Here is a 25,135-nt window from a genome sequence, read left to right as displayed (position 1 = left end):
TTTCCCCGCCCGCGGCTGCGGCTCCTCCCGGTGCTAATTGTTATCTGCAAACCGTTCCCGCTCGCACCTGCCCAGCTGCTGCCCGCCCGGCTTGAGGTGAGGCGGGGCCGCTTCTCCGAACGCCTGAGGGCCGGAGTGTCGCGAAGCCCCCGCTACCACGAGAGGGGCACCCCCCGGGCCTCGGGGCGGTGCCGGGGCTGAGGAGAGTGGCGGCGGCCGAGGGCACACAAGCGGAAGGGGCCGGGAGCAGCGCGGGGCCCCTCCCCGGAGGCAGCGGCCTGGAGCGGCCCGGCCTGCGCGGCGTGAGGTGCAGGCGCGGTTGTGGCGGTGAGCGGGCGGGGAGGAGCGGGAACAGGGCCCGTGGCTGCTCAGGCCGCGGCGGTGGTGAACGGGAGAGACGAGGCCGAAGCGAAGGAGAGGAAGGAGTACAGGGGGGTCCCGGTTTAAGCTGTGTCAGCGCTTACGTCCTTTCGCGGCTTCCCCGCCCCGAGGCCGGCGGGAAGCGAGGAGGGCGGCCTGGGGCCTGCAGGAGCAGTGCCGAGCGGGCAGGGCAGGAATGCTCTCATGCCCCCTGCAAGCCCTGCCGGGGAATGTGCAGTGACAGCGGAGCTGCAGCCTTGTGGGGAAGCCCGGAGAAGCTCTGCGCGGGTGCGCCTGCCGATAGCTACAAACAGCGGTATTGATGCAGTCATACAGTACAGCTCCATTGCTGCGTGTGCCTGTTTTCTTTGGGGAAGAGCAACGTGTAAGTGACGTTTAGCATGCTCGATGGAGAACTTGTTTAAGCAACACTGGGGAATGCTGTTTTCGGGTTGTAAGATTGTTTCAGGTGTTTGTACGGCCTGTAACACCCTGATTCTCCTGTTCTGTTTAGTGGTACAGGATGCTGTTTGCCGTGGTGCTGTGTGCAGTTGTGCTAACAGGGAGCAGTAAAGTTCAAGACGATGAATGGATTGACCCCACGGATATGCTCAACTACGATGCAGCATCAGGAAAAATGAGACCTTACAAGGTAGAAAAAGAAAGGGTGCATGAGCATGGATGTGTCTCTGCCAAACAGCCCTTCAGCCACACACTGTTGGAAGATTAGCCTTAAATCATGGCATTAGAAATCAGTAGAATTATGGCCTTTTTGAAGTCTCACAAGGTCACGTCTGAATCCTCATGTGGAGAAGTGTTGTGTTCCCATTGTTTAAATTGAAAGGTTGAAAACTAGGTATCTCTATTATTGAGGATCATGAGCTGTTCTCCTGAGGAGTTGCTGTGGCACTGATGAAGCCACAGGGCTGGGTCTTTTGTCTTCACAGTTGGCAGTTGATTTATGGAGCAGGTTGTGGCTGTACAAGTTATTTCTTGTGCAAAGTACTTGGTTAAGCAGATGCTATTGTTTCTCAAGGTGAATGTTAAATATCTGGAATATTAAGTTCCTAGGTGATAAAATCGGGGGAGTCAAGGTTAATGATTATATTTCACTGGAATTATCCAGTTTGCCAGCAGCATGGGAATAAACCTGATTTATTTTATGAGACTAATTATGGTCAGTGGTGGTTTGTGATGCTGGGCTTCAGAGCTTTCAGAAGGAATATCAAAACAGAGACCGAGTGCGATGTTGTTAATAATTCATGAACATTGAGGAAATGATGAAGTATGAAAAGCTAGTTTTAACAAGGAGAACTGTCTTGGTTGTCTTGTATGAGGAATGTATGTGAGACACATGTTGTTTATCCAGTATCTGTGTGCACACATGGCACTGCGACCTGCAGTTGGTTGTACGGACACCCTTGATTGTTGTCACTTGTCAGCTTTCAAATTAGGCTTTGTGGTTTTGAATACTACCATTTTGATGCTTCAGGTGTAATCTTTTGAAGCTTAAAAAACAAACCTGCGTTATTTCTATCCATAGAGTTCGCCCTTGGACTCCCCCTGCCCCAAGTCCACCTGATTTGCATCCTAAGCAAGCTTTGGCATCTTTAAACATGATTCCCAACTGCTTCAGCTTTGAAGAAGCAGTATTGGGAGTTTTAATGTTGTCTCCCACAAAAATAGAACTGCATTTTTAAAATGACTGCTTTGAGTTAATGCATCTTGTCAGGATTCTTCTCTGCTCTGCAGTGCAAGATTGCAGGTAGTCAGGGTGTGTGGCCCCCCCAGTCTTCAGAACCAAGCTTTGTATCAGCATGAGTTCACTGGTCTGTGTGATGCTGTGCTTCGCCTTCCTCGCTGAGCATACCTGGTTGTGTAGAAGCTCTGCTAAAGCTAAGCCTGAGCAATTAACAGAAGAAAAGGGATGTTTCATGGTGTAGAGGGAACATGAAAGGGAACATGGGACCCAGAGCAGGGTTTGTGTTTACTTGCTGGCTGGCTGCGTGGCTGCCTGGACCAGGGCTGTGTCTGCTGCCCCTTTGCTTGCTGAGTCAGTTGTAGCCAGTGGGATTATCTAATCTGATGCTCCGTGTGGCTCACCAGCACTCGCAGGAGGGGAAAGGGCAGGTGGGGGAGGACAGGGCAAGACCTCACTTCTTGCAGGCAGCGTGCATTTAGATAAAGCAGTTTTCCTTCAGGAGCCTAAAGTAACAGTAGAGGCAGCTGGAATATTGCTGGGAGAGTACTGGCAGCAAAGGCCAACACTCAGTTTTTAGCTTCCTTGCTCCTCTTCAAGTGATCTGACCATAGAAGCCTAACGTGGGACGTGGAACAAGTTATGTGTTTCTCAAAATATGTGTTTTTCTGATGTAATTTAAGGCAAACTACCACAACTCTGAGGATGAGACTGGCAATGCAGTTAGTACTGAAATATCGAGTTGCTCCAGGGCAGTAGATTCTTTGCAACAGAAGGTTAGTATGGAACTTCTGAGTATTTTTGAGCCTTTTATACTTTGTGCTTTCTGATGATGCTTCTCTGGATAGTATAGAACAGGTGAATTGCTGGTGTGATTTGTAAGATACCATTCATTATGTATCTTCAATCAGAGGAGACAGTAGGAGTGGCTTGAACTGAATTCCAATTTGTTGCTCTTGAATTACAATTTGTTGCTCAAATTGTAGCAGACCTACTGAGGTCTGCTAGCCAAAATGGTGTATAGTGTAACAGAGGTCGATAGGAGCCATGTGCCTCTGTCCCCTGGTGTTGATGTCACACTGTGCTGCCAAAAGTGAAGAAACCTGGCTTTTTGTTTCCAAGTTGTTCAGTTCTGTCATGTTTTAGGGGGTGGGTTGTGGGCACAGAGCCACATTTGTGGCTAACACTTTGTGCAGACCTGCAGCTCTCAGAGGCTGCTGTTAAGACCCCCAACACTGCTTTGTCCTCTGGCATCAGGGGGATGCTGTGATCCTTGAGTAGCTACCAGGGCGCTCACTTCTCTCACCCATTTGGAGACCCAATGGTATATGTAATTTTCATATTAAGTTAGTATTTTTTCAATTTTATTTTTTTTTTTTTCTGATGTAAACATAAAACTTAAAGAAATCCAGATTTATTTTAATTTCTTCCCCTAGTCTTACTGAGGTTGGTATTCAAACCCTATGGTTAGCAGAGCTGAAATCTCTAGTACTGGCCAGACCCATAGGAAGTGGTATTTCAGTAACTGCATGCACTCTTTATCTGGTGTACTAATCACAGGATTATTGCTAAATTAATGTGCCTCACTTAATCCTGAGTTCCATGTGTTGGTTGGGGTTTCTTTTCTCCTATGAACAAGCTGGTTTGAGCAAGAAGTGAGTAAAAGTGTCTTCCCATTGCAGGTTGCAGACTGTGAGAAGAGGATTGCCAAATCCCACGAAAGCAGAAGCTTTTACATTTTTAAGCGGTACTTAAATAAGATTTTAAATGAAGCTGGAAAACTTGGCCTGGTGAGTATTGGAACTGGCATTAAAAAATTAGCTAGGGTTGGTATTGCTGCTTTTTGTGTTTCTCACAGTTGCGAGGTGTTGATGCATTATTCTGGCATACTTTAAATGAGAATGAAGGGAACTGAATTGCAAAGGAAGAGAGGATACAAGTATGTGCATCCATGTTGCTGGGAGTTAGTGGTGTTTGCTCAGGAGACACAGTTGGTTTGATACAAAAAGCATCCAGAGGAAGACTATGGGAATTCAGTCTGTATCTTAGTCTCTTGCTGTGATGCAGCTCTGGTCATACCCTGTTCATTTCACATTAATGGTTGTTAAACTGGGAAGAGTCAGATCTTGTTTGTTTGTAGACCCTTTAGGTGACCTTGGTTTCAGACTCTGCCTCATTAAGCATCTTGGAATAGCAGTTTACTAGAGTTGGCATAGAAGAATCATGTTACTACCTTCTTATATTCTCTTTGATTATATAGTCTGTCTTTATTATATGGTTATTTTATTATATTATTGTCTGCCTTAATAAAATAAGAGACAATATAATGAAGAAAGACAATAATATAATAAGGAAATAATATAATAAAGACAGACTATATAATTGAAGACAATATGATAGTCTCTTTTGCCCAGAGAAGCTGTGGCTGCCCCGTCCCTGGCGGTGTTGAAGGCCAGGTTGGACGGGGCTTGGAGCAACCTGGTCTTAGTGTGAGGAATTCCTGCTTATGGCAGGGGGTTGGACCTGGATGAACTTAAGGTCCTTTCCAACCCAAACCATTCTGAACTCTTTTATTTTTTTTTTCTTTTTCCTTTTCCCCCTTTTTTTTTCTTTTCTTTTTTTTTTTTTCCAGAGGTGCAGGAATATATTTTTCTCAATAGCAAAATTAGTATTTAACAAAGAACATGCTACTTAGCAGTGTAAAAGTTGTTATTTCAGTATTTAATAGCTTCTTTGTGTGTTGCCCAGCCATGATGGGGGCACACACGGCACATTCACAGTTACTACTTGTTCATGAGCAGTAGTTCTAAAATTGTAATAACAGGTGAGAACTAACTGAATTTTTTAGGTTTTTGCTGTCGAGTTGAAAGAACACAAAGCAGCGGAATTTGTGCTTAATGTACTTTAGAACAATGAACAATGAAGTTCTGGAAACAGTGTGCTCCCTGTCCCTTGTCTTCATCCTGCAGTCTGCTGCAAAAAGGTGCTGGTGCAGAGTGAAGGGCACCTAAGCAGGTTCTTGCGTAGGGATATGGCTTTAATCTATACTTCTAGTTATAAATAATCAGCTTTTAAACATTGTTTTGCTTTGCTTTCAATTTAGCCTGAGGAAAACGTGGACCATGTCCATTATGACGCTGAGATCATCCTTACAAAACAGACGTATTTGGAGATCCTCCGGTTTCTGCAGGAAGAAACGTGGCAGTCAGGTGCTGTAGATGATGCACTTAGTGACATTTTGATCAATTTTAAGCACCATGATTATAAAGCTTGGCACTGGAGATTTGAAGACACTTTTGGAATAGAGCTATATAATATGCTTCTGGTAAGAGAAAAAGAGATTTTTGTTGTTTTGTGGGGGTTTTAATTGCTGGTTTCTTTGTGCAAGTCTGGTCAATGAATATTGACAACTGCAGCAGTTCTTCCCATCGTACTTGGTAAAGCGGTTCTTCCCATTGGACTTTGAGTGAGTCACTCTTTTTGTTCTATGGTTGCTGAGGGCAGATATGAGGTATTCACCTCTTGTATGCCTTTTGTATCCCTGTTGCAAGACTCATTAGACTCTGGGAGTCTGTGGTGCTCGAGTAGACTCCACTGCTTTCTTAGCACTTAAACTGCAACTCATGCATTATAAATTTCCCAGATTTGTCTCTTGTTCAAATAGATGCTGAAGTTGTTGGCTTCTGCAGGAGTGGGGATATATTTATATTGAGACAAGTACGTATTTGAGGTCCTACAGGTCAGAGGGTTTTGTGAATTTGGAGGAAAAAAATTATATAGTGTTGGAGAGGAGGAGAGCATGGCTGTGTGTGATGCTGTATTCTCTACAATGGGTTTAGAGTGCTGGGCTGAGGATCCTCAATAAGCTGAAGCTCTCTGAATAAATCTTTACAATGCAGGATGTGCTAATGCTTGATGCCCATGTAATCTTGACAGTAGCCTGTCTAGTTCTGAGGAAGGTCCATGGAAGCCAAATGAAGAAAGCAAGCTGTGAGTAGCATAACCTTGCTGTTGGGGCTCCGCAGATGGAAAAGGACTGAAGGGCTCCACTGAAGTCCTGCTGCTGTTAACCAGTTTGCTCTTAACCAGACTGCAGGAGCTGGCAGCAGTGGTTCTGTGGTTCATACCAGGCACATACTACTCAATACTGAGTTACGCCAATGCTATAGTTTATAAGTATGGTAGGTAACATGATAAATACTGTAAGGAAGAAATAACTAAATACCACAAGAAAGAAATGAGCAACTACAGCGTCAGGCTGTGGTAGGAATGACTGCCACTAACACCATGGAACTCTTCTGCCTTGTACTGCTGCTGGTCTGCTGTGAAAGCATGGAAGAACTCTGTGTCAGTTGTTCCATGAAATAAGGCTAGTAAAGCAAAAGCTGGAAGATCCCTCCTGTGTACTGGCAGTAAGCTTGGAAAATTTCAAACCCACATCATAATTTTTCTTCGTCTTTTATTTTTCAGATACTGTTGTGCTTAGTGTGTATTGTGACTGTAATAGCTACAGAGCTCTGGACACGTATTCATTGGTTTGTTCAGCTGAAACGAGTACTATTAATAAGTTTCCTCATAAGTTTTGCATGGAATTGGCTTTATTTGTATAAGGTAAGTTGTTTGAAATCTTAATGGCTTTTAGGCTTAAAATGTTACAGTTATGAGGGACTTAAGGTTATTTAGTTCCTTTAGTTAGTTTATATAAAGCAGTAACTGACAGCAACACAGAGGGATGAACATCTTGCATATTTTCAGGTATATTGGGCTTAAACAAAAGAAATGCTGCTGGCTTTCATCCTGCCACAGGGGGGCAGAGAACTCGTATAGTGGTGCTACTGTGATTCTGTGGTGTGGGCAGGGGAGACTGAACTTGTCTAACACAGCTTGGTAGAAAAGTCTTACAGAAATAGGTTGTGGGGCTGTGTATCCTTCTAAAGACCCCCTGGCTGAAACTGTATTTAACGTGTGACAGGCCAGAGATAAATGTTTCATTACTGATGATCAGGTGGCTTACTGTTTGGTGGTTTTGATGAGGTGGAATTTGTGCTATGAGGTTGTAGTCCAGCGACAAAATCTTGGTCCTCACATTATGCCATCAAGATGTAACTGCAGCCTGTCAGGCCCAGGAGCAGTGAGTGCCCGAGGGTGGGATGGCTCTTGAACACAGGTGGAGTGAGTTGATGAAGAATGTCAGAGGTTTTGAACAGATGATTTGACTTAATTTTTTCTATTTGATTATCAGTTGCAAAATGCAAGGCGGAAAAATAATGAATACAGGTATTTGTTAACAGGAATTACTTTAAAAACAAAACCAGGATGTCCTGAATGTTTTAATTGGTAATTGCAGGGAGGGGTTTCTGCTTTTAATCCAAAATCATCTGAAGGAATCAGGATGTTGTCAGATGTGCCAGGTTGGACAGAGCCTTGGGTGATGTGATCTAGTGTGAGGCGTCCCTGCCCATGGCAGGGGGATTGGAGCTCCATGATCTTAAGGCCCTTTCAAACCCAAACCACTGTATGATTGTATGATTACTTTTGCCCTGAACTTGTATCTTTGAATACTGGAGTTTGGTCTTCTGGTAATTCAGCCTCCATTTGGACAGTAACTGGGAAGTAGCCATCCTGTTTGTTTGTATCCATTTCCAGGAGGTACTTAGCTTTTAACTCAGTTAAACTGTTTAGGTAGCAGGCTCTTCTTCACACAGATTGACCTAGGTGATTACCACAAAGGTCACTAGTTCAGGTGCAGTGCTGCACCCTGCACGGTTGTGTGTTGTGTTTCACAAGCAATAATACCTGCTCTCCCACAGCTGGCCTTTGCACAACACCAAGCAGAAATCGCGAAAATGGGGCAGTTTGATAATGTCTGTGCTGAGAAGCTCAACTGGAAGGAAAGTCTGATTGGTAAATACTTGCTTCGGTGTTTTGTAATTGTATGTACGATTGCGAAATATTTGGTAACTATCCAGGAATACTCACAATTTCTTCCTGGGTAGGACATTGAATTTTCTTCAGTGATACATGATCTAAACTGACAGAGGATAGGTTTAGATTACATATAAGGAAGAAATTCTTCCCTGTGAGGGTGGTGAGGCACTGGCACAGGCTGACCAGGAAGGTATTGGCTGCTCCATTCCTGGAAATGTTCAAGGCCATGTTGGATGGGGCTTTGAGCAGCCTAGTCTAGTCTGAGGCCTTGCCCATGACAGGGGGGTTGGAACTAGATGATCTTTAAGGTCCTTTCCAACCCAAACCAGTCTATGATTATGTGGCTTTTCCATTTTTCCATTCCACAAGACTTTCTTTTCTAGGCCTTTGGAGGAGACCTGATCACAAAACTATGCTAGGAGCATGTCATGGTGTTACTTCTTTTCCTTATAACTTGCACCGTGAGTATTTCTGAGCTCCCCTCCCCCAGGACCACCCAGTGCCATTTACTCAAGAGAGAAGGGCAGAATTGAAGAAAAAGATTTTGATTCTTCATCTGCCAGGCATGTACAATGGACCTGAGCAATAACATCTGTAACAATGTACTCTGGTGGTGTTAGTTTAAGAGAAAGCTGAGTATTTTGTTAGCTATTATTTGTTACCAGTGCTATAGCAGGTAAGTTAGTGATGGGAACTCTTAATGAGTGCTTGTTATGGTCTTCCCTTTATAACTTATTGCCAGTGATCATTCTGTTTATGTCAAATTTCAGTGGCTTATGCTCAGACTGCACTGAAATCAAACTACAGAAACACTGATGTCATAAATTACTGGTTTTTACCTTAAAAGTTCCCTTAAGGAGTGAGACTTCATGCTTGTAACTAAAAGTCCCTAGAAATCTTGAAAGCAAAATACACATTTTGATCTATGTGCAGCTTGGCAGTTCTGTTGTAGTGGCTGTGGACAAGATGTGCTCAGTAACAGTTCCCACAGACAAGACTTATGTTTTTTCTGAGGCTTCTAGGACTAATTTCATCTAATTAAGAAAAGAAAACCTTCTTGACTAAGACATGGGAGAGCCTGAGTCTCTTCTCTTTCCTTCCAGCCTTTCCTCTCCTTCCCACATCCCCATGACTGGATAAACTGCACTGCAGTGCTAATCAGAGACTTTTAAAGATAAACCCAAGCTTTGAACCACATCTAGAGGAGGGATTTCCTTTCATCTGTAATTGAAATGCTAGTTTCTGTATTACTGCTCTGTCATAAAAAATAATTTTTAAAGTAGTAAAACTAAGTCTCTGCTTTGGCTACAGAATGGCTCAGAAGTAAATGGACGTTTCAGGACGATCCTTGTCAGAAGTACTATGAAACTCTACTCGTCAATCCCGTTTTGCTGGTTCCACCCACCAAGGTATGGCATATGCCCAGCCCATAGGGACTGTTCACCTTCCTGTTTGTCATTGGTGTCAACAACGGCTATTTTGTCTGTGTTTTTGTAGGCACTGGCAATTACTTTCACCAACTTTGTAACAGAGCCTTTGAAACACGTAGGACAAGGTATTGGTGAATTCATCAAAGCAGTTATGAAGGAGATCCCTTTTTTCCTGCAGATTCCAGTGCTAATTATTATGGCTCTGGCTGTCCTGGTTCGTATACATTTATATAACATTTTAAAGCTCGGTTTTATTTTTCATATATTAAGTATAATTTTAGATTATTTCTTACTTGTACTACTACCTGATGTCATAGCACAGATAAAATCATTTCTACAAGGGACCTGTTTCTTGACAAAATCTTTCTAGTACAGTTGGTTTAGCAAATACAATAGGTAAGTGTGTGTGTAAAAACCACATCTCTCCTCCACTCCTCAACTGGCATAAAATAGCATTAAAACTGCTTAAAATCTTAGACTCTTTGACAGTTTATTGCAGCTTAGTTCCTATTTCTTCTTTGTGTCATTACTGTGATGTGTGTAACTGGTGCTTTGTACATAAAAGGATGAAGTTAGAGCCTTCAGCATCTTTAGTGTAACACTGGGGATGAACTCAGTATGTGAGTGTGCTCAGACTGCAGCAAACTTGTCTCTACTGCAGCTTGTTTGACTTGGAATTTCGTGTGAAAACTGAAGGCTGCAAATGTTTGATGTTTTATTCCTCTTCTTCCTTCCCCCAGGTTTTCTGCTATGGTGCAGGATCATCAGTATCTGTGTTAAGATATTTAACATCTTCTCAGAAGAGAAGTCCTCTTCCCTCTGACCATCAACAGGACAGGATAGACTCTGGGCAATACGATGGGGGCAAAGGAAATGGCTGTTACTCACAGAAGCCCCTTTATGTTTCTAGAGGACCTTGTGACAGGGAAGACGCTTCTCTGAGACCAGGAAATGGCAGAAGTCCTGATGTTGTGCATACAGGCAATAAGCAAGATACGCAAGTAGAAGAGTCTCACAAACCAGAACCTCATGTATGTTAGGCCTGGTGTTCTTTGACCTGGGATGTAATTTAATAGATTCCAATGTCATCTGTTAGAACATATAGTCATCTGTTAAACAATAAGCTTAACCCAGATCATGCCTGTACCCCTATAGAACTCTTTGGTAGAGGTGTATTGGGCATGTTTTGTTCTGGAAAAATACCCTCCAAAGGCTAACTGTGGCAGGAAACTACTGAATTAAGATTTCTTTAAAGAAGCAACTTCTGTTGGGGAGATCAGTGTACTTATGTCATCCTGGGCAATAATGATTTCCCACAGAAGAAAGGTGGTAGAAGAAAAGCACTGCTGACTATTCTGTACGCTACAGAAAATTAAAGCCAGCCTTGTCCTCTAAAAGGTGCTTATTTACATGTACTGTTGCCCAGGAAACAACAAGACCAGACATGTTTTGGGGGAGTTCTGCCCCTTGAGCCAAGCTGCACCTGAAACAATAGATGCTGTTGCTTTGGATTACTTGATTAATAGGTTACTATTAATTTTTACAGAATAGATTGCGCATTGAGTCTGAAGGTTGTAGACTAGAAACTGCCACAGCTGAAAACCACACTGAAGAACCTGCACCTGAGCAGCAGAAACAGGAGCCAGACAAAGCGCAGCGAGAGGTGAGAGAAAATTGTGATCCTAGTAAAAACCTCAAAGAAGGGAATTCTGCAATGGCACCGTGTGAAGAGAAGACAAAGAACAGCTTACGTGACTCAGAGGAGGGAGACTGAGGAAGCCTGAGCTCTGCTGTAAGTTTTCTCTAATCTTTAGTTGTCACAAACTTCTGTTTGTTCTTCTGGAGTTCTCAAAAGTAGAAAACAACATCAGTACGCTGATGGGACCTTCTCTTTGGTCAGAGTATTAGTATGCACAGCTCTAAGGTGGGGGCTTAAAACCAGAGACTGAGTACAGGTTCTGCTTCTGTAATTTGGAATACATGTGTTAAATAAGATAATACAACTTTAAATGGCCAAGAAAACAGGCTTGTGGAGTGTTGCTGATTGTTTGAAATCAAATTTGTGGTAATAAGTTTTGAGGAAAACCAGATAGTGGTGGGAAAGTACTTATATTCTGGTCTAGCAACTGTAAGTCTCATCAGGTTACTGTCACATGATCTGAAGGAAGCTGCTGATATTCACGTAACTCACATAAGACAAATCACAGCTCAAATAAATGTCTCAGGACTATCTTTTGTTTTCTATTCTTTAAAATTAGTCACCTCAGTTTTAGGACAATTTAATTATTATCTTCTGGCTGCAGAGAAGTGATGTAGCAGATGTTTATTAGAAGATAAGTACCAAAGGTTAGCACAACAAGCTAATGGTAACACATGTTTTTAAGAAGAATATTCTGGCATTTCTCCTTAAAAGCAGGTGGGTGACTCTTAGTTTCAGTAGGATTCAATTTTAGTGCTACAAAAGCTGCAAGAGCATGTTTGTAAAACTTCCAGTAATTGTGACATCATTTGCATTATCTGGAGTCTGTTTAACTATTCTGATGATGACGTTTTACTCTGAAGCTAAAAGTAACAATAGATATTTGTTCAAGTGTATAATAGTTCAATAAAAAAAATTGTATCACTTCATTTATAAATACCTGAAGTGAACAGTTGGCTGCTGTTGGTGTTAAAATCACTGATTTGTAACTGACAATTCCTATACTTGAACTACCCCAGTAAGCAAATCCTTACTGAGAGTAGAAGTAGCTGAGGTGAAGTAAAAAGCAGCATACATAGGTTTCCTCTTTGTAGCATTTTAAAGTCAATTACTTAATGCCAAGCACTTTCCACCCCTGTGATTCCCTGGCACTTCTTGGGCTGCTGCTGGTGGTGGGCCTGTACCACACAAAGGATAGAACAGCACTGGCAGCTCTTGCTTCAGTATATCTTAAAAAAGCCTTCTGATTGTAAAACTGAGCTTAGTAATACAGGAAACAACCACATATAATAAAAAATCCAGCATGTTTTGAAAAGATTCCTTTTGTATTAAACAATCAAAACTAGAGTTTGATTTATTATTTTTTATTTAATAAAAAATGATTGTTTCTCCCAAACTCTGTTTTTGCAAAGACAGATTTAAGTACTGAAGTTATTTCTCAATTATTTTATATCTTTTAAAAAAAATACAAAAGAAAACAGGACTTTTTTCCAGGGAGGTACAAAGAAAAAAAATAAATCAAGTTTTCTTTAAAAAGATTAGACAAATTTAGGTCTTACACTGGATTGAGACAGTGGTAGAATCCACACCTCAGCAATGAAAGTACCTTGACGGGAAAATCTGTAAAATGTTCATAGACTAGAGGCAGTTAGAAGGACACAGTTAATCAGTGTCTCGGACACAGCTAAAAGCAGTAGCAGCAATGACTGGTCACAAATGTGATACTGCTGCTATTCATACAAAAAATTATTAGGAAGGGGGCAAAACTACTAACTGCATCTTCTGTAAGAAGGCATTATGTTTTTCCAGCAAACAAAATGATACCTACAGTACATGCCTGTTTGTTTCTTCAGCTAGAACTTGGTTCCTTTATAGTTGAGGGTAAATGGACTCTTTGTTCATCCATTCTCTTAGCTTGTGACCGTAAAATCAGGCTGAAAAAATCCTCATCTGGTACAGTTGGTCCTTTTGCAGATGCTGGAGGCGCACATCTTTGATCGTCCAGTCTGGAACCCTAGAGATAGACCAAGCAATAAAGCTACATGTTACAGGAATATATATAATAAGTGAAAATATAAGTGGAAAAAAATACTAAAAGCTTTTGGTTTCAGATTTAAGGCTATTAGAAAGATTTATTTTGTAAGTTTTTTTTCCAGGCTAAACTTCTCAAATGAAATTACTAAATTAGGAGTGTAAGTGTAGCTAAAGTGGTTCTTCCAAACCATTTGTCACCTTCTGTCTGAAAATAAATGCCCCAGTTTAGTTCTTTGTCACAGTGTAGAATGAGATTTAAGCATCCTTTGCGCTAAAGAATAATTTTCAGTGTTAGTATATGGTATTTCTGGTTTCCTATAACAGAAAATATGGTTGTCTTCCTTTCCTTATACAGGAAGTGAAAAAAAGCAACACTTTTGTCAGTTGCTATGAACTGTTACTTAAACTGAACATAACTGGAATGCTGATCACTATTACCACTAAACTTTGATATTGAATTCTTTGAGAATTCAGGATTCCCGCTGTATCAGGTGCCCTCCTGACAAGCCAGATCTAAACACTTCCTCTTAAAATCATTTTATATATTTGTTTTAATAGCCTCACTTGTGCTCCTTCACTTTCTCAGCATTTGTTACTGTAAATGATTAACATGGTATCAATACTAAAATTACACTTACTGGATACTCAATTAGTAAATCAAAACAAGCGGGAGGAAATGTAAAAACAAAAAACCAAAAAATCCCACCAAACAAACCCAAAACAACAACAACAAGCAACATAAACAACTTAAAAAAATCCTGATTTTTAGTCATCTATGTTCTTCATCTGCCAAATCAATTATTATCATAATATATGTGATAATAAAGGTGCTTATGTGAAGAAACCGAACAGCAGGATGCATATATCAAATCTCTAAAACCTCAGAATCTAAATAATTGTAAAAAAAATCCTCACCTGACATTTTATCAGTATATCAAAGAAGTCATCATCTAGGTCCCTGTTGTTACGCGCCATGAGATGACCCAGGACTGAGTGACTGTTGCGCTGGTTAAGACGAAGTCCAGGTAGATTGCTAAAGCTGGCACGTTGGTCATCGAGCCGGCGGCTCTGCGAGCTAGCGAGTAGGTCTAGGAACTCATCTGTGTGGGGTGAAACTATAGATGTAGAAAAGGCTGAGGAGAAGGAAGAAAACAAGTTAGCCTAGAAATAATTTCCTTTCCATAGCAAGTTTTGTACGCAAATGCTTTTTTAAAGTAGTATTTGGTAGGAAGTAGAGTCAGATATGGAATTTTACTTTAAAATTTACATTTTCTCATTGTTTTAGGTGGAGTAGAGGATGTTGCCACTGAAGCAGCTGAGAACCTGTTCTTCTCCTGGAAGTAGCATCTCTGATCATCCATCCTGTTGCTCTGGAATCGACTCAGCAGATCAAAGAACCCTTCATCTGCCATTGCCTCTCGACTGTTTTTCTGAAGAGAAAAGTAGAGTTAGAGGTATTTTGAACTCAAGAGAACCTAAAACTGGGACAACTGCATCACAGTTCAGTCCAGTAATAGGTTTGATATTTGCGTATCTGAAACGCATTAAATGAATTTTTTTAGTCATCCATTTCTATAGACAGACTTATTGTAAGAGGAAACGCTAATTATATGGCAAGCTTTTTTGGAAGGTAAAATACAAAAGAAACATTTTGTTCCCTGAAACACAAACAAACAGTACTCTGATCAGCATAGCTGGAGTTAAACCCCCTCAAGCCATTAATCCACCTACAACCCTAAACCAGCACTGAGCGCTTTCCATTGGCTCCTCAGGTCTGTGGCCAAAAGCATTCCTCTGTCATATCAGATCAAATGACTCTCTTCTTTTAGTTTTCTGTCAAGAGTGCAATAACCCTAAGAATATGTCAAATATATTCCCTGCTGTCTGAATCAGAGAAACTATTTTAAGTTTGGAGAAGCAGGGTCTAGGAGAGACTTAGAAATAAAATACATCTTCATGCTGAGCTGTAACTTTAGAAAAACCACCAGGAAAGAAAGTGTTCTAATAGTAATGAAGGCTTAAAGCTGGCACCACCTATGAGACAGCTGGAGAGTGGCAGATTGGGCATCCTTTTACAAAGCCAGTGTTTAAATTGAGTACCACTGAAATGGACAGCTGCCAGAATATAATTTCTGTAATTCTGACCAAACAAAGGTGAGTAAAGGCGATGGTCTTCACAGCTCACCAAACCTACCCTCTGGGAGTTTGGAAGTCGATGATCAATAGAATTACTGGCATCCTGCAAAACTTTTGAAGTGGTGCCGGTTTTGTACTTTTTGCCTTTTAGTCGATTTACAAAATGCAGTTTTGCTGAGGGTTTGGCAACCAGTGGTTTCTGTTTAGCAAGAATCTCACTGTTCCAGTTCTGAACCTAAGAAAACAAGAGTCAGGAAATGAAGCCTTCTGATTTTAATTACCTAGACTGTTACCTTGCATCAGCTGCTGCTTTTCCTCCCTCAAATGAAGCAGTTTGACATAATTTAGTTTATCCAAGCATGATGACATGAAAACTTAGGTTTTGGTTTTTATTACTTGACTTGTGACTACTGAGCTTTTGTTATCTGAAGCAGGTTAATATTGTTATTGGTGAGTCTTACAACTTAACTGGAGCGTGATACCCAATGGATTAAAATGTGGTCAAACAGTGTAGTTAACCAAACATGCAGAAGTTTTCCTTGCTGACCACAGTGCAGGAAATGTAGCGAATGGAAATGCTAAAATGCAGATACAGGTGGCATTTCCCATCTGGCATTCTTGGAATGGGAAAGGAAAAAAAAATTACAAATCTATTGTATAAAGTGTTAGAGCAACACAAACCATTACACAAACCCAGATATTCAACCACCTTTCAAGTGAGATCCTTGATATGCACAAAATTCCTAGTAAAGATTGAAAAGACAGAGGGAGGAGAACGCCAGCACAAGAACAAAGAGGAATAACTATCTTGTTTCACCACAGGAAAAAATAGAGCTTTACTGATCTAACACATTTTCCCTAAATTCTCTTCTAACATAAATAGAATTATCCACAAAATTGACAGCTTTATCTACAGGTGACTCTTAGAATAACTGAATAAAACCCCCATTTTTTTTTTTTCTTGATTCAACATCAGAAATTGTGAACACAGTCACAAATCCTGCAGCAACTCTGCCTAACCAAAAGCACTGCTTTCTAAAGGCTTATTTATAATCTGCACATGGATTTCAGCACCAAGCAGATGGCATCCTGTACAACCATAATGCCACTGTCATGCACTGCTCTGTATATCAAAGACTTTTATGGAATTATTTTTCAGAATCTGCTCAATGAATATCTTGAAAAAGGCTCTTTTATAAGAGCTAAGCTGCAATACTAGGTTAATCCTTTATTTCAAAAATCTGTGTGAAACATTTTAATAGATTTAGGGCACAGACTGTCACAGGCTGTGTACTTTTAAAGAGCTCACAGATAAACAGATAGTAGCCAAAACCTTAGAGGTCTAGGCCAAGGACTCACCTTGGGCTAAACACACAACCTTTTAAAATTACTACACAAAGAGGCTTGTAAGTATCAGTGCTGACTTCAGCTGTACATTGAGATTTAGTATCCTATTTGATAAACACAAGGGCAGGCTTTGCATTTCTTTGAAGAGATGGGAATTAAATCCCAATATGGTAGGAAAAAGAGCCATTTCAGTCTGCCACTGTAGTCATTTATGGAGAACTGCCAGCCTACCACTTGAAGGCAGACAGCATTTGAAGGAAATCTCTTGAAGATTGACAAAAGGGTTTTAATAAGGAACTTCCAGCTCCTAGAGATTTCTCTTGAGCTTGGGGGAAAGTTAGTTTACTGATCTGTGACTGTTTCATCATTTCTGAAATAGAGTCCTTTCTCAGGATGGACTTTGAAAGTCCTAATGGTTGGCAAGTTGGTTTGAATCCCAAAGTGAAAAACACAACATATCTTTTAAGTGCCTATGACTGTAACCCAAAAGAAAAATGCTCAGAAGAGCTGAGCTAAAGCTTAGGCATTTTACTCTGAATCATTTGCATGCTGCAACCTCAAGCCACCTTTAAGGAAGAGATGAAAGAGCGTACTTTGATGCACCGCTTCAGGACCTCATTCATTCTTTCCTGTGAAGGGAATAAAGCAGCCTTTCCACAAGCCATTCCAACCAACATATGCAAGATGCTGACTGTTGCCCACATCGCAAAAGTATTATTTGTTAGAATTGTTAGACCTGCTTTTACTTAACTCCTAAAAAGAGCTAAATTAAAAAGGATATGGCAAATGACTTAACATTCTGCTGACTTCTTTCAAAGTTTTTAAGCATAAAACTTCTGACTATTGATAACTGCTGAAGTCACTGCAATCTCACCAGCAGATTAGAAACAAGGGAAGTGCCAACCTTTTCTGGAGTTAATTTCATAAGTTCCATGTTCTCCATACTGTGACGGCGTCCTACTCTTGGTCTGGTACCTTCAAGAAAGAATCAAGTTCATCTTTGCATCATTAAGATTTATAGTGTCACTTTCAAAGCTGTGGCTGTATTCATCTGTGGTGCAAGATACAGCAATTCTGAGTTCCAAAACAATGCAGGTAAATATATCAGCAGGGAATAAATAACCACTAATAAAAGCAGCCTGCAGAACCACACTGATATAAGCTACTTAAGTTGCTTTCATGAGACACAGGAGGAGCATCATGGGGATCTGACCAGAACTCATTTCTACTGTAACCCCTGTAAAAGGGTTTTCCTGGAAAAGGAGGAACTGAAGGGGTCCAATAATGCAAAACCACCTTTTTTTCTTTTTTTTTTTTTTTTTTGGGGGGGGGGGGGAAGTAGGGGAAACAAACCCAAAACCTGCTCAACTCAACCATCTGTAGTCAGAAAACAACAGATTCGTTAAGTTCACTGTTAGCAAGTACTGCAGAAATAGGCATATATTTACCGTTTAGACTGGTATCTACCGCATGGCTTTCTGCCATCATGGAGTTGTTTGTGCTGTAGCTTAATCCAAGAACCATTTGAAGATCTGAGAGATTAAGTCTCGCAGTGAGTTCTCCACTTTTATCTCCTACCTGAAAGCAAACAAAATAAGCAGTTCTATTATTGTAATGGAAAATACACATATGTAAATAGAAAGCTAACCTTGTCCCCTAGAGTTCTGGGAGAATAAGGCTGAAAAAGTTTTCCTGGTTGAAAAACTGAGTCATCCTTTTAATGAAATACATGACAACTAAAAGGTACATAAAGCCTAGAACACCACTGCTAGGCTGTTATCTTGGATTCCATCATGATGCTGTCAAATGTGGCACCAGAACTAAGAAGCTACTTGCAGTGAGATAGAGCTGAAATAATTTGGAATCAACTATCTCAGAAATCAGTCAAAATCCATTTCATTATTCAAAGTCACATGCATGGATTAGCTCCAAAAAATCACTGCGTGAGAGCAAAACTGCCAACTTACAGGGAACATGAAACTCGTACCTCTCGTGAGATCTCCAAGTGCCTTTCCGCAAAATGCATAGCTTGGTCGTGATTTCCCAGCGCAGTGTAAGCGTTCCCTAAACTCCAGCATGCTCTTCCCTCACCAATTCTGCAGAAAAAAACGAAAACTTTCAATTATACCTTTCCTCTCTGAACACTAGGGATCAGGTTTCCATAATATTGCCAAAATAAGACTGCTGTGCCAAAAATGAAGGCTATCGTCTTCAAACGCAAACAAGTTTTTGTGTTTAAAGGAATATGATCTGCGTATAACCATAAATGAGCAAATCTAATAACAATACTAATTTTTAAGCTCACAGGAAATATAATTAATTCAATTCTGCAAGCGTGAAACATTTTACAACCTACTTTGCTTTTTCCTCAGATTGCATGCCTTACTATTCTTCACATACTGTTTATTGAGTTAGAAGTACATTTAAATGTTGCAAAAAATTTTACTTGCACCCAACATCACAAAAAAGGCCTTAGAAATGATGATTATAAAATAAGCATTAGTTGCTACTGTATTAGTCTCCTTTCCTCATCCCTTCACATATTTTTAATTTGTGGAAAAGCAGGAGGTGTATTCTTGTGAAGGTATGCAAAATTATTACAATGAAGTCATGAAAAAGAGAGCTGCTTTTCTTCTCCTTAATTTACAAAAGAAGATGCTGACAGAAGATGATGTGGATGGAGTCAGTCATTCATCACTTCCATCTTTCATCTCAGACTCATTAGCTGCAATACCTCCACGAGTAAATATTTTTTTTCCACATGAAAACTGGAGCCCAACATAGGGAAAACACATTACTTCAGCTATCTTAAAAGAACAGTGACAGCAGAGGTAACAGCTAACAGGATTTGGTATGTCACGCACACATTAAAAAGTCTCTTAAGACTTACTTGTCATTTAATTCCTGAGCAATTACGAGGTGTTTCAAATGATAATCAATTGCTTTTTCATAGTCTTGAAGCAAAGTGTATGTGTTCCCAAGGCTGTAGCAGGCCTGTGCTTCCACAGCTCTGTCTTTAAGCTGTCGAGCCAGCTGAAGCGTCCTCCTAAAAGAAGGGGTTAGTCACCTCAAAAATCACTGCAAGGAGAAGTCTACAGAAGTACACTTGTGCAACTAAAAGAAGTTATTTATACAAACTAGGACACCAGGCTGGCAAATGGGCTGCTAATCAATTACTATCATGTACACTCTTACAAGATTTTGTCTTCCACTCCCCTCCACAGCAACCTATTTCCATTTAATTTATTAGAGCAGACTGATCCCTTAAACAGCATCTTCAGATTTTAATTTATTTGGTTCATCAATAATTTATAGCACTTTCCTGACAGTTAATGCACTTGAAACAGCTTGGTATATTGTTTATTCTCCATCAACATGAGCCAGACAGACCTATAACTGCCGAGCCAGCCTGCCACTGCTGGGCAAGAAGAATGCGAGTGCTAAGAGGAATCTGCTCAGTACCAAAGCTTTTTCCCCTTTCAGAAAGAACAGGCAGGCTCTGAAATTCATGTAAGACTTAGCCTGTTTCTTCATCAAGCTTGTATTATCCCAAGTTACAGTAGCCACTGCTTAGTGGTGCAGAGATCAAGAAAAGAAGTCTTAACTGAAAATACAGACTAGGTATGTAAAATCATGCTGATGTGCACCACCTATCAGCCTGACAGCTCCCCATCTCAGGTGTACTGAAGTTACATCATTTAAGAACTTGCTAAGAGCTAAGACATTAATGCTTTGATTCTAGAATAAAGGGAATAAATGCCTATCAACAGAAAGGTGTCTATCTACAATATGCTGAAAAGAATCGAAAAACATAAAAAATATTAGTGCTGCCCCTCCCTTAAAAGAACCGTAAGAATTAACTACAGAAAAACATGATCTTTTGCTAAAAACATATTCAGCTCTCCTCTAAGGATATGTTGGAGAGTAGTTCACTGTAGAGTAGCCTTAAGTACTAGATACAACAGAAGCAAACTGTACAAGAAGAGGTATAAATTCTATTTCTAAGCAGTCAACTGACTTGTAGTATTCTGAAGCGGTTTCAAATTCACCCAGGAAGATGTAGGCATTTCCAAGATTGCTGTATGCTCTTCTTTCCGCTGATCTATCACCAAACTCTTTTGCAATTAGGAGACGCTTAAAAAAAACCCATAGAATAATTGTGTTATTCGCTCTATTTTGTATTTTCTTACACATCTGCATACAGAAATACACACTCAGTTTTTCTACCGTGCGTCTATATTGTTCTTCAGGCCACAGTGCTTGAAAAGAACAGCCCATCTTGAAGCTGTGCCATGAAGATTTAACACTTGCATTGGAAAACTTGCAACAAGATCCAACACAAGACATGTCCTAGAACAGAAATCCTTACTAGCACATTGCTGTACCTGTTCATGGGCTAAAACCGCACTCCTGAAGTTGCCCAGAAGATAGTGTGTGTTTCCCAGGTTTCCAAAGGCACGTCCTTGTGCTGCTCTATCACCCAGCTCTGTTACTATTGACAGATTTTCCCTGTTTCAGGGGAAGGGAGAAGAGGAAGAATAGTGACTTTTAAACAAGGTTTTTTTAACCCTCACAGTAATTTAAATATTTATTTTTTTTAATCTTTTCATCTATATAAAGGAAAAGGTCTATTTAATCTGATCTGTATTCTACTTTGTTTTATTTTAATGGCCTTTATGCAACCATAAATCTTCCACTGAGTAGGAAACATTTCCTGTGAGATTCTGAATTTAACTGCATCTTTTCTCAAGATGGTTTGCTCGCTTCTAATTGCAGAGCTACCATAGATACAAGTATACCAAGGTCCTATCACTGACTCAGTCTGGTTTGAAGAATACTGCTGGATTCTAACATAAGGGAAGGACTTACCAGGTAGTAAGAGGTACACTAAAAGTAAGGGCATAACAAGAAAATAGTGCACTCCCCAGTTTAAAAGAGAAAAAATTCACAGGTACCACTGTTCTGAACAGAAGCATGCCACAGTCGGTTCACGACTCCCCAACTCTGCCAGTACTCTAATGAAGTAGATTATCACATCCTCTCAATCCCCAACATTTAAAGCTATTACTTACTCATAATAAGTTGCAGCTTTTTGTAAAGCATTTTTCACATCATCTGGAAGTTCCCCTGGATCATGAGTCCCAACACTGGCTACATTTTTCCCTTTAGAGTGGTATACATTTCCCAGATTATACAGTGCTCTTGCTTCTCCAACCTAAACCAAAAGCAAAAGGCAGCTTCAGAGTCTTCCATCACAACAACTAATAGTACAACCCACAAATGGGAAAAGAAGTTTGTTAACTAGTTGTCAAAACATGCTCTGTCCATTCTGAACTTGTTCTTGACATCTACCTTCCTCCCACTCAGTCACATCACTTCCTTTTGAGATGCCATACACATAATAATTCTTGAGGCCAATTATAATTAAAAACTAAATAAATCAATTAAACAAAACAAAAATAAAAACCAAACACCAACCCAAAACAAAAAAACACCACCACAAAACAGGATAATATCTGTTATTCTGGATCTACAATCTTCCAGGTGCAAACAACTATCTTACAAATAACAGATTCTTACTATCCTGAAGAAATAATTCAATATGCAGTATTTACTTCCCTCTGAAAGGTGGCACACATTACCAGTACAACAGGGTTCACTAGCATGTGTTAGCAGTTTACTTCCTGGTGCCTGAGCAATTCTTACCTTATCATTTAGCTCTCTGGAAATATCCAGATGTCTCTGACAACAAACAATAGCTTCTTCAAAATTCCCAAGTACCTTTAAAGTGTTGCCCAGATTCCCACTAGCTTTAGCTTCACCCAGTAGATCTCCAATTGTTCTAGAATTGCACAAATAAAGCACCCAGTGAATAATAGTGTACAATTTGAAACCAAGATAATCAATGTATAGTAGATAAGTAGAAGAAAAAAAAAATATATTAAAACCATGTAAATGTGTATGTATTCAATTTTATATCTAAACTGCACTCATATAAACTTGGTTCAGTCTTTGGTTACAGACATTTCGTTTTGTCGGTGCTGTCTGTGCAACAGCTAGTTCATGTCATTCAACTAGATTCATCCACATACCATTACAATTAATTTCTTTTAGGAAAGGAATAAAGAGAATTTTTTAACGGTTATATAAAAGGCAATCCAGGCATTAGAATGAGAGGTTTAACTACTGCTGCATTTTACTGGACTATCATAGTCTTACATTATTTCCAAGACATACTGGTCTCCTAGAAAGATCTGAGGTAAAGTCACATTCCTAGATTCTAAATGAGACTTAAGCCAAAAGACTGCCACTGAACCACTGAGATTGTGGTACTTCAGGAATAACACAAAAAGACAAGTTCCCACAAGGTTGCAGCACTTGAGCAGGTTAAGGTGGGGAGAATACTAGATATGTGCCTAAACTGAGGTCAAATGCATTAAGTGTCTCTTTTACTGGATCTATACCAGTCATTAAAAATCAGACACATACATGGCATGTGCAAAGCGTAGGGGTTTTAGATTTCACAGTATTATGTTTTACACAGAGAAACATGAATGAGTTCTGCCTAGTAAACAAGAGAGCCAGGCAGACTGAGTGTTAAAAAACAGGAAAGGGTAAAGGAAGGGTGGATTTAAAGAAGCCATTTAATTATCCACAAACCTAGCAAGGTCTCAGTCAGTACTAGGATTATTGTGCTAGACTGAGTATTAGCTCCAAGTTAAAGGGCAATCAAGCTACCTAACAGAACCCCTGGCCCTCTGCTGTCACCACATTCCCTCACTAAGAATATTAACAGTATGGTTTGGTAAAAAAAAAAATAAATTAACAGCCAACTGCTCATCTCTACACGAATGGGATGACATGGAGAACATGGTTAAAGAAAGACACAAGATTACCTTGCAAGAGTTAAGTCATGGTGATGGTATTCCAAGGCCTTTGCATATTCATGCAAGTAGAAATAGGCATTGCCTAACTGGCTGTAAATAGCACTGAGTGTTTTCAAATCTTCAGTTCCAACCTGAACAGCTGCTTCAAAGAAAGACACACCAGCTCGGCAATCTCCTGCTTTACACAGGCGCTCACCTTCCAAAGCCAGCTCCAGGCAGGAAGCCTCCATCCTGCGCAACATAAGCCAAAAGAAACATGGTCACTCTAAATATAGAACTTAGTCTGGTAACCAGAGTTCTGAAATTGTTATTTTAGTCAGGAGGGTCTCCATTTGTTTAGGACATGGACTCAGCACCACAGGACGAGCAATGAGCTTTGTACTGTAATATTACTTACACTAATGCTGAAATGGAAAATGCAACTTCAAAGGTGGTGAGCAAACATAACATCAGAACAAACAGCTTCACCATTATTTTTTTTAATTCTTCTTTCCTTTTAAGTCTCAGAAGGAAATCCAAACACTGTTTTGTTCATATATAGCACCTTTAGGATTCAAAAATGCAGTTTTCACCATCTACATAATCTCAGAGAAGTGACCTAGAAAACAAGCTATTATTGGCAAATACCAGTTTTGACAAACATAAGCTCTTATTTTTAGGCTCTTACCATAGTTACCTGCAAAATGTTAATGATAAAAATTATATAAATTCCATTTTTCCTGTGTATCAAAGACCATGACTATTGTTCCCAAAGTTGTTTCCAATGTAATTCAGTACTCCTTGGCACCTCATCATTTCCTATAGTGGCACTGCTATGAAAATTCTCCGAGTGTAAAGAAAAAAGATCTACACTGAATTAATGACAAAATGTATGTCAAGGCAAGTTATTTAACTGAGATGCCATCATTCAGGACTCTATGGAATACTTTTTATTACTGTAAGCAAATAATTGTGTAGATAGAAAATACAGCAAGCAGTAAAGAAGGGAGTTGTGAATTAATTTATAGAATTTGTAGAAGATTACATTTTGAATAATAAGAAAGCAGCTGTTATAGAACTGCAGCTGTCAAAACACATTCATATGTGGTTTTGCTACTGGGAATTCAGGTGTGCAAAAGGTAACATTTCACCAAGTGTTAGTGACTATATACAAACATTTCCTAATGCGAGGGAGGTGAGCGAGAAAGAAGGATGAGAAGACTACTTCAGATCTTCATCCTAAAGTGTATTTTCAAGATATGTGCATTTTAAAAAGCTCACAAAACTGTCATCCTTCTACTTTCACAACGTTTTAAAAAAGGAAATTCAGTCAAAGCCCTTCTGTTCAAAAAGGGTGTCCTAATACTGCCAAAAAGGGGACATCAACTTTGTAAATCTGTCCATAGTTTTGAATTTTATTTCTTTCTTTCAAGTGGTTTATACAGTACGTATCAAGGCTTGCACTCCAAACCAGAACATTTGATGTAGTTAAAGATTTCCTTGTTATGCCATGATTTGATATTTACCTGTTTGTAAGAATAAAACTTTAACATTCTATTCCTAAGACTGTTTCCCTTTGTACACACAGATCAGTAGTAGCAACAATAAAATGTTGACTTTTCCAAAAGCTTTTTTA

General features: G+C 40.0%; 2 protein-coding genes across 3 annotated transcripts; one reads left to right on the top strand and one right to left on the bottom strand.

The window, feature by feature from the left end:
• Window positions 1–382: 382 nt before the first annotated feature.
• On the top strand, window positions 383–14,573 carry CLCC1 (chloride channel CLIC like 1). 2 transcript variants are annotated; one of them, XM_080624120.1, is made up of 12 exons: window positions 383–745; window positions 875–1,012; window positions 2,743–2,835; window positions 3,742–3,849; window positions 5,163–5,384; window positions 6,530–6,670; window positions 7,870–7,963; window positions 9,299–9,396; window positions 9,485–9,631; window positions 10,158–10,448; window positions 10,964–11,209; window positions 14,436–14,573. In XM_080624120.1, the coding sequence occupies exons 1-11, from the start codon at window positions 683–685 to the stop codon at window positions 11,189–11,191; spliced, it is 1,623 nt and encodes a 540-aa protein (XP_080480246.1). In that variant the 5' UTR covers window positions 383–682; the 3' UTR covers window positions 11,192–11,209; window positions 14,436–14,573. The 2 variants fall into 2 exon arrangements, with proteins under 2 accessions (XP_080480246.1, XP_080480247.1); XM_080624121.1 differs by lacking the exon at window positions 2,743–2,835.
• Window positions 12,735–24,277, bottom strand: GPSM2 (G protein signaling modulator 2). The gene is made up of 13 exons (XM_080624122.1): window positions 23,530–24,277; window positions 22,340–22,475; window positions 21,706–21,848; window positions 21,019–21,142; window positions 20,652–20,767; window positions 19,524–19,679; window positions 18,621–18,729; window positions 18,082–18,211; window positions 17,538–17,608; window positions 15,345–15,521; window positions 14,418–14,580; window positions 14,066–14,283; window positions 12,735–13,130 (listed from the first exon to the last, which is right to left on the bottom strand). Exons 1-13 carry the CDS (start codon window positions 23,760–23,762, stop codon window positions 12,966–12,968), a joined length of 1,941 nt encoding a protein of 646 aa, XP_080480248.1. The 5' UTR covers window positions 23,763–24,277; the 3' UTR covers window positions 12,735–12,965.
• Between the last annotated feature and the right edge of the window lie 858 nt (window positions 24,278–25,135).

This window comes from Psittacula echo (genome assembly GCF_963264785.1).
Source record: "Psittacula echo genome assembly, chromosome: 7".
Classification (NCBI taxonomy): domain Eukaryota; kingdom Metazoa; phylum Chordata; class Aves; order Psittaciformes; family Psittacidae; genus Psittacula; species Psittacula echo.
Note: the sequence above shows the minus strand (reverse complement) of the source record. Positions and strands in the feature narration are given on the sequence as shown.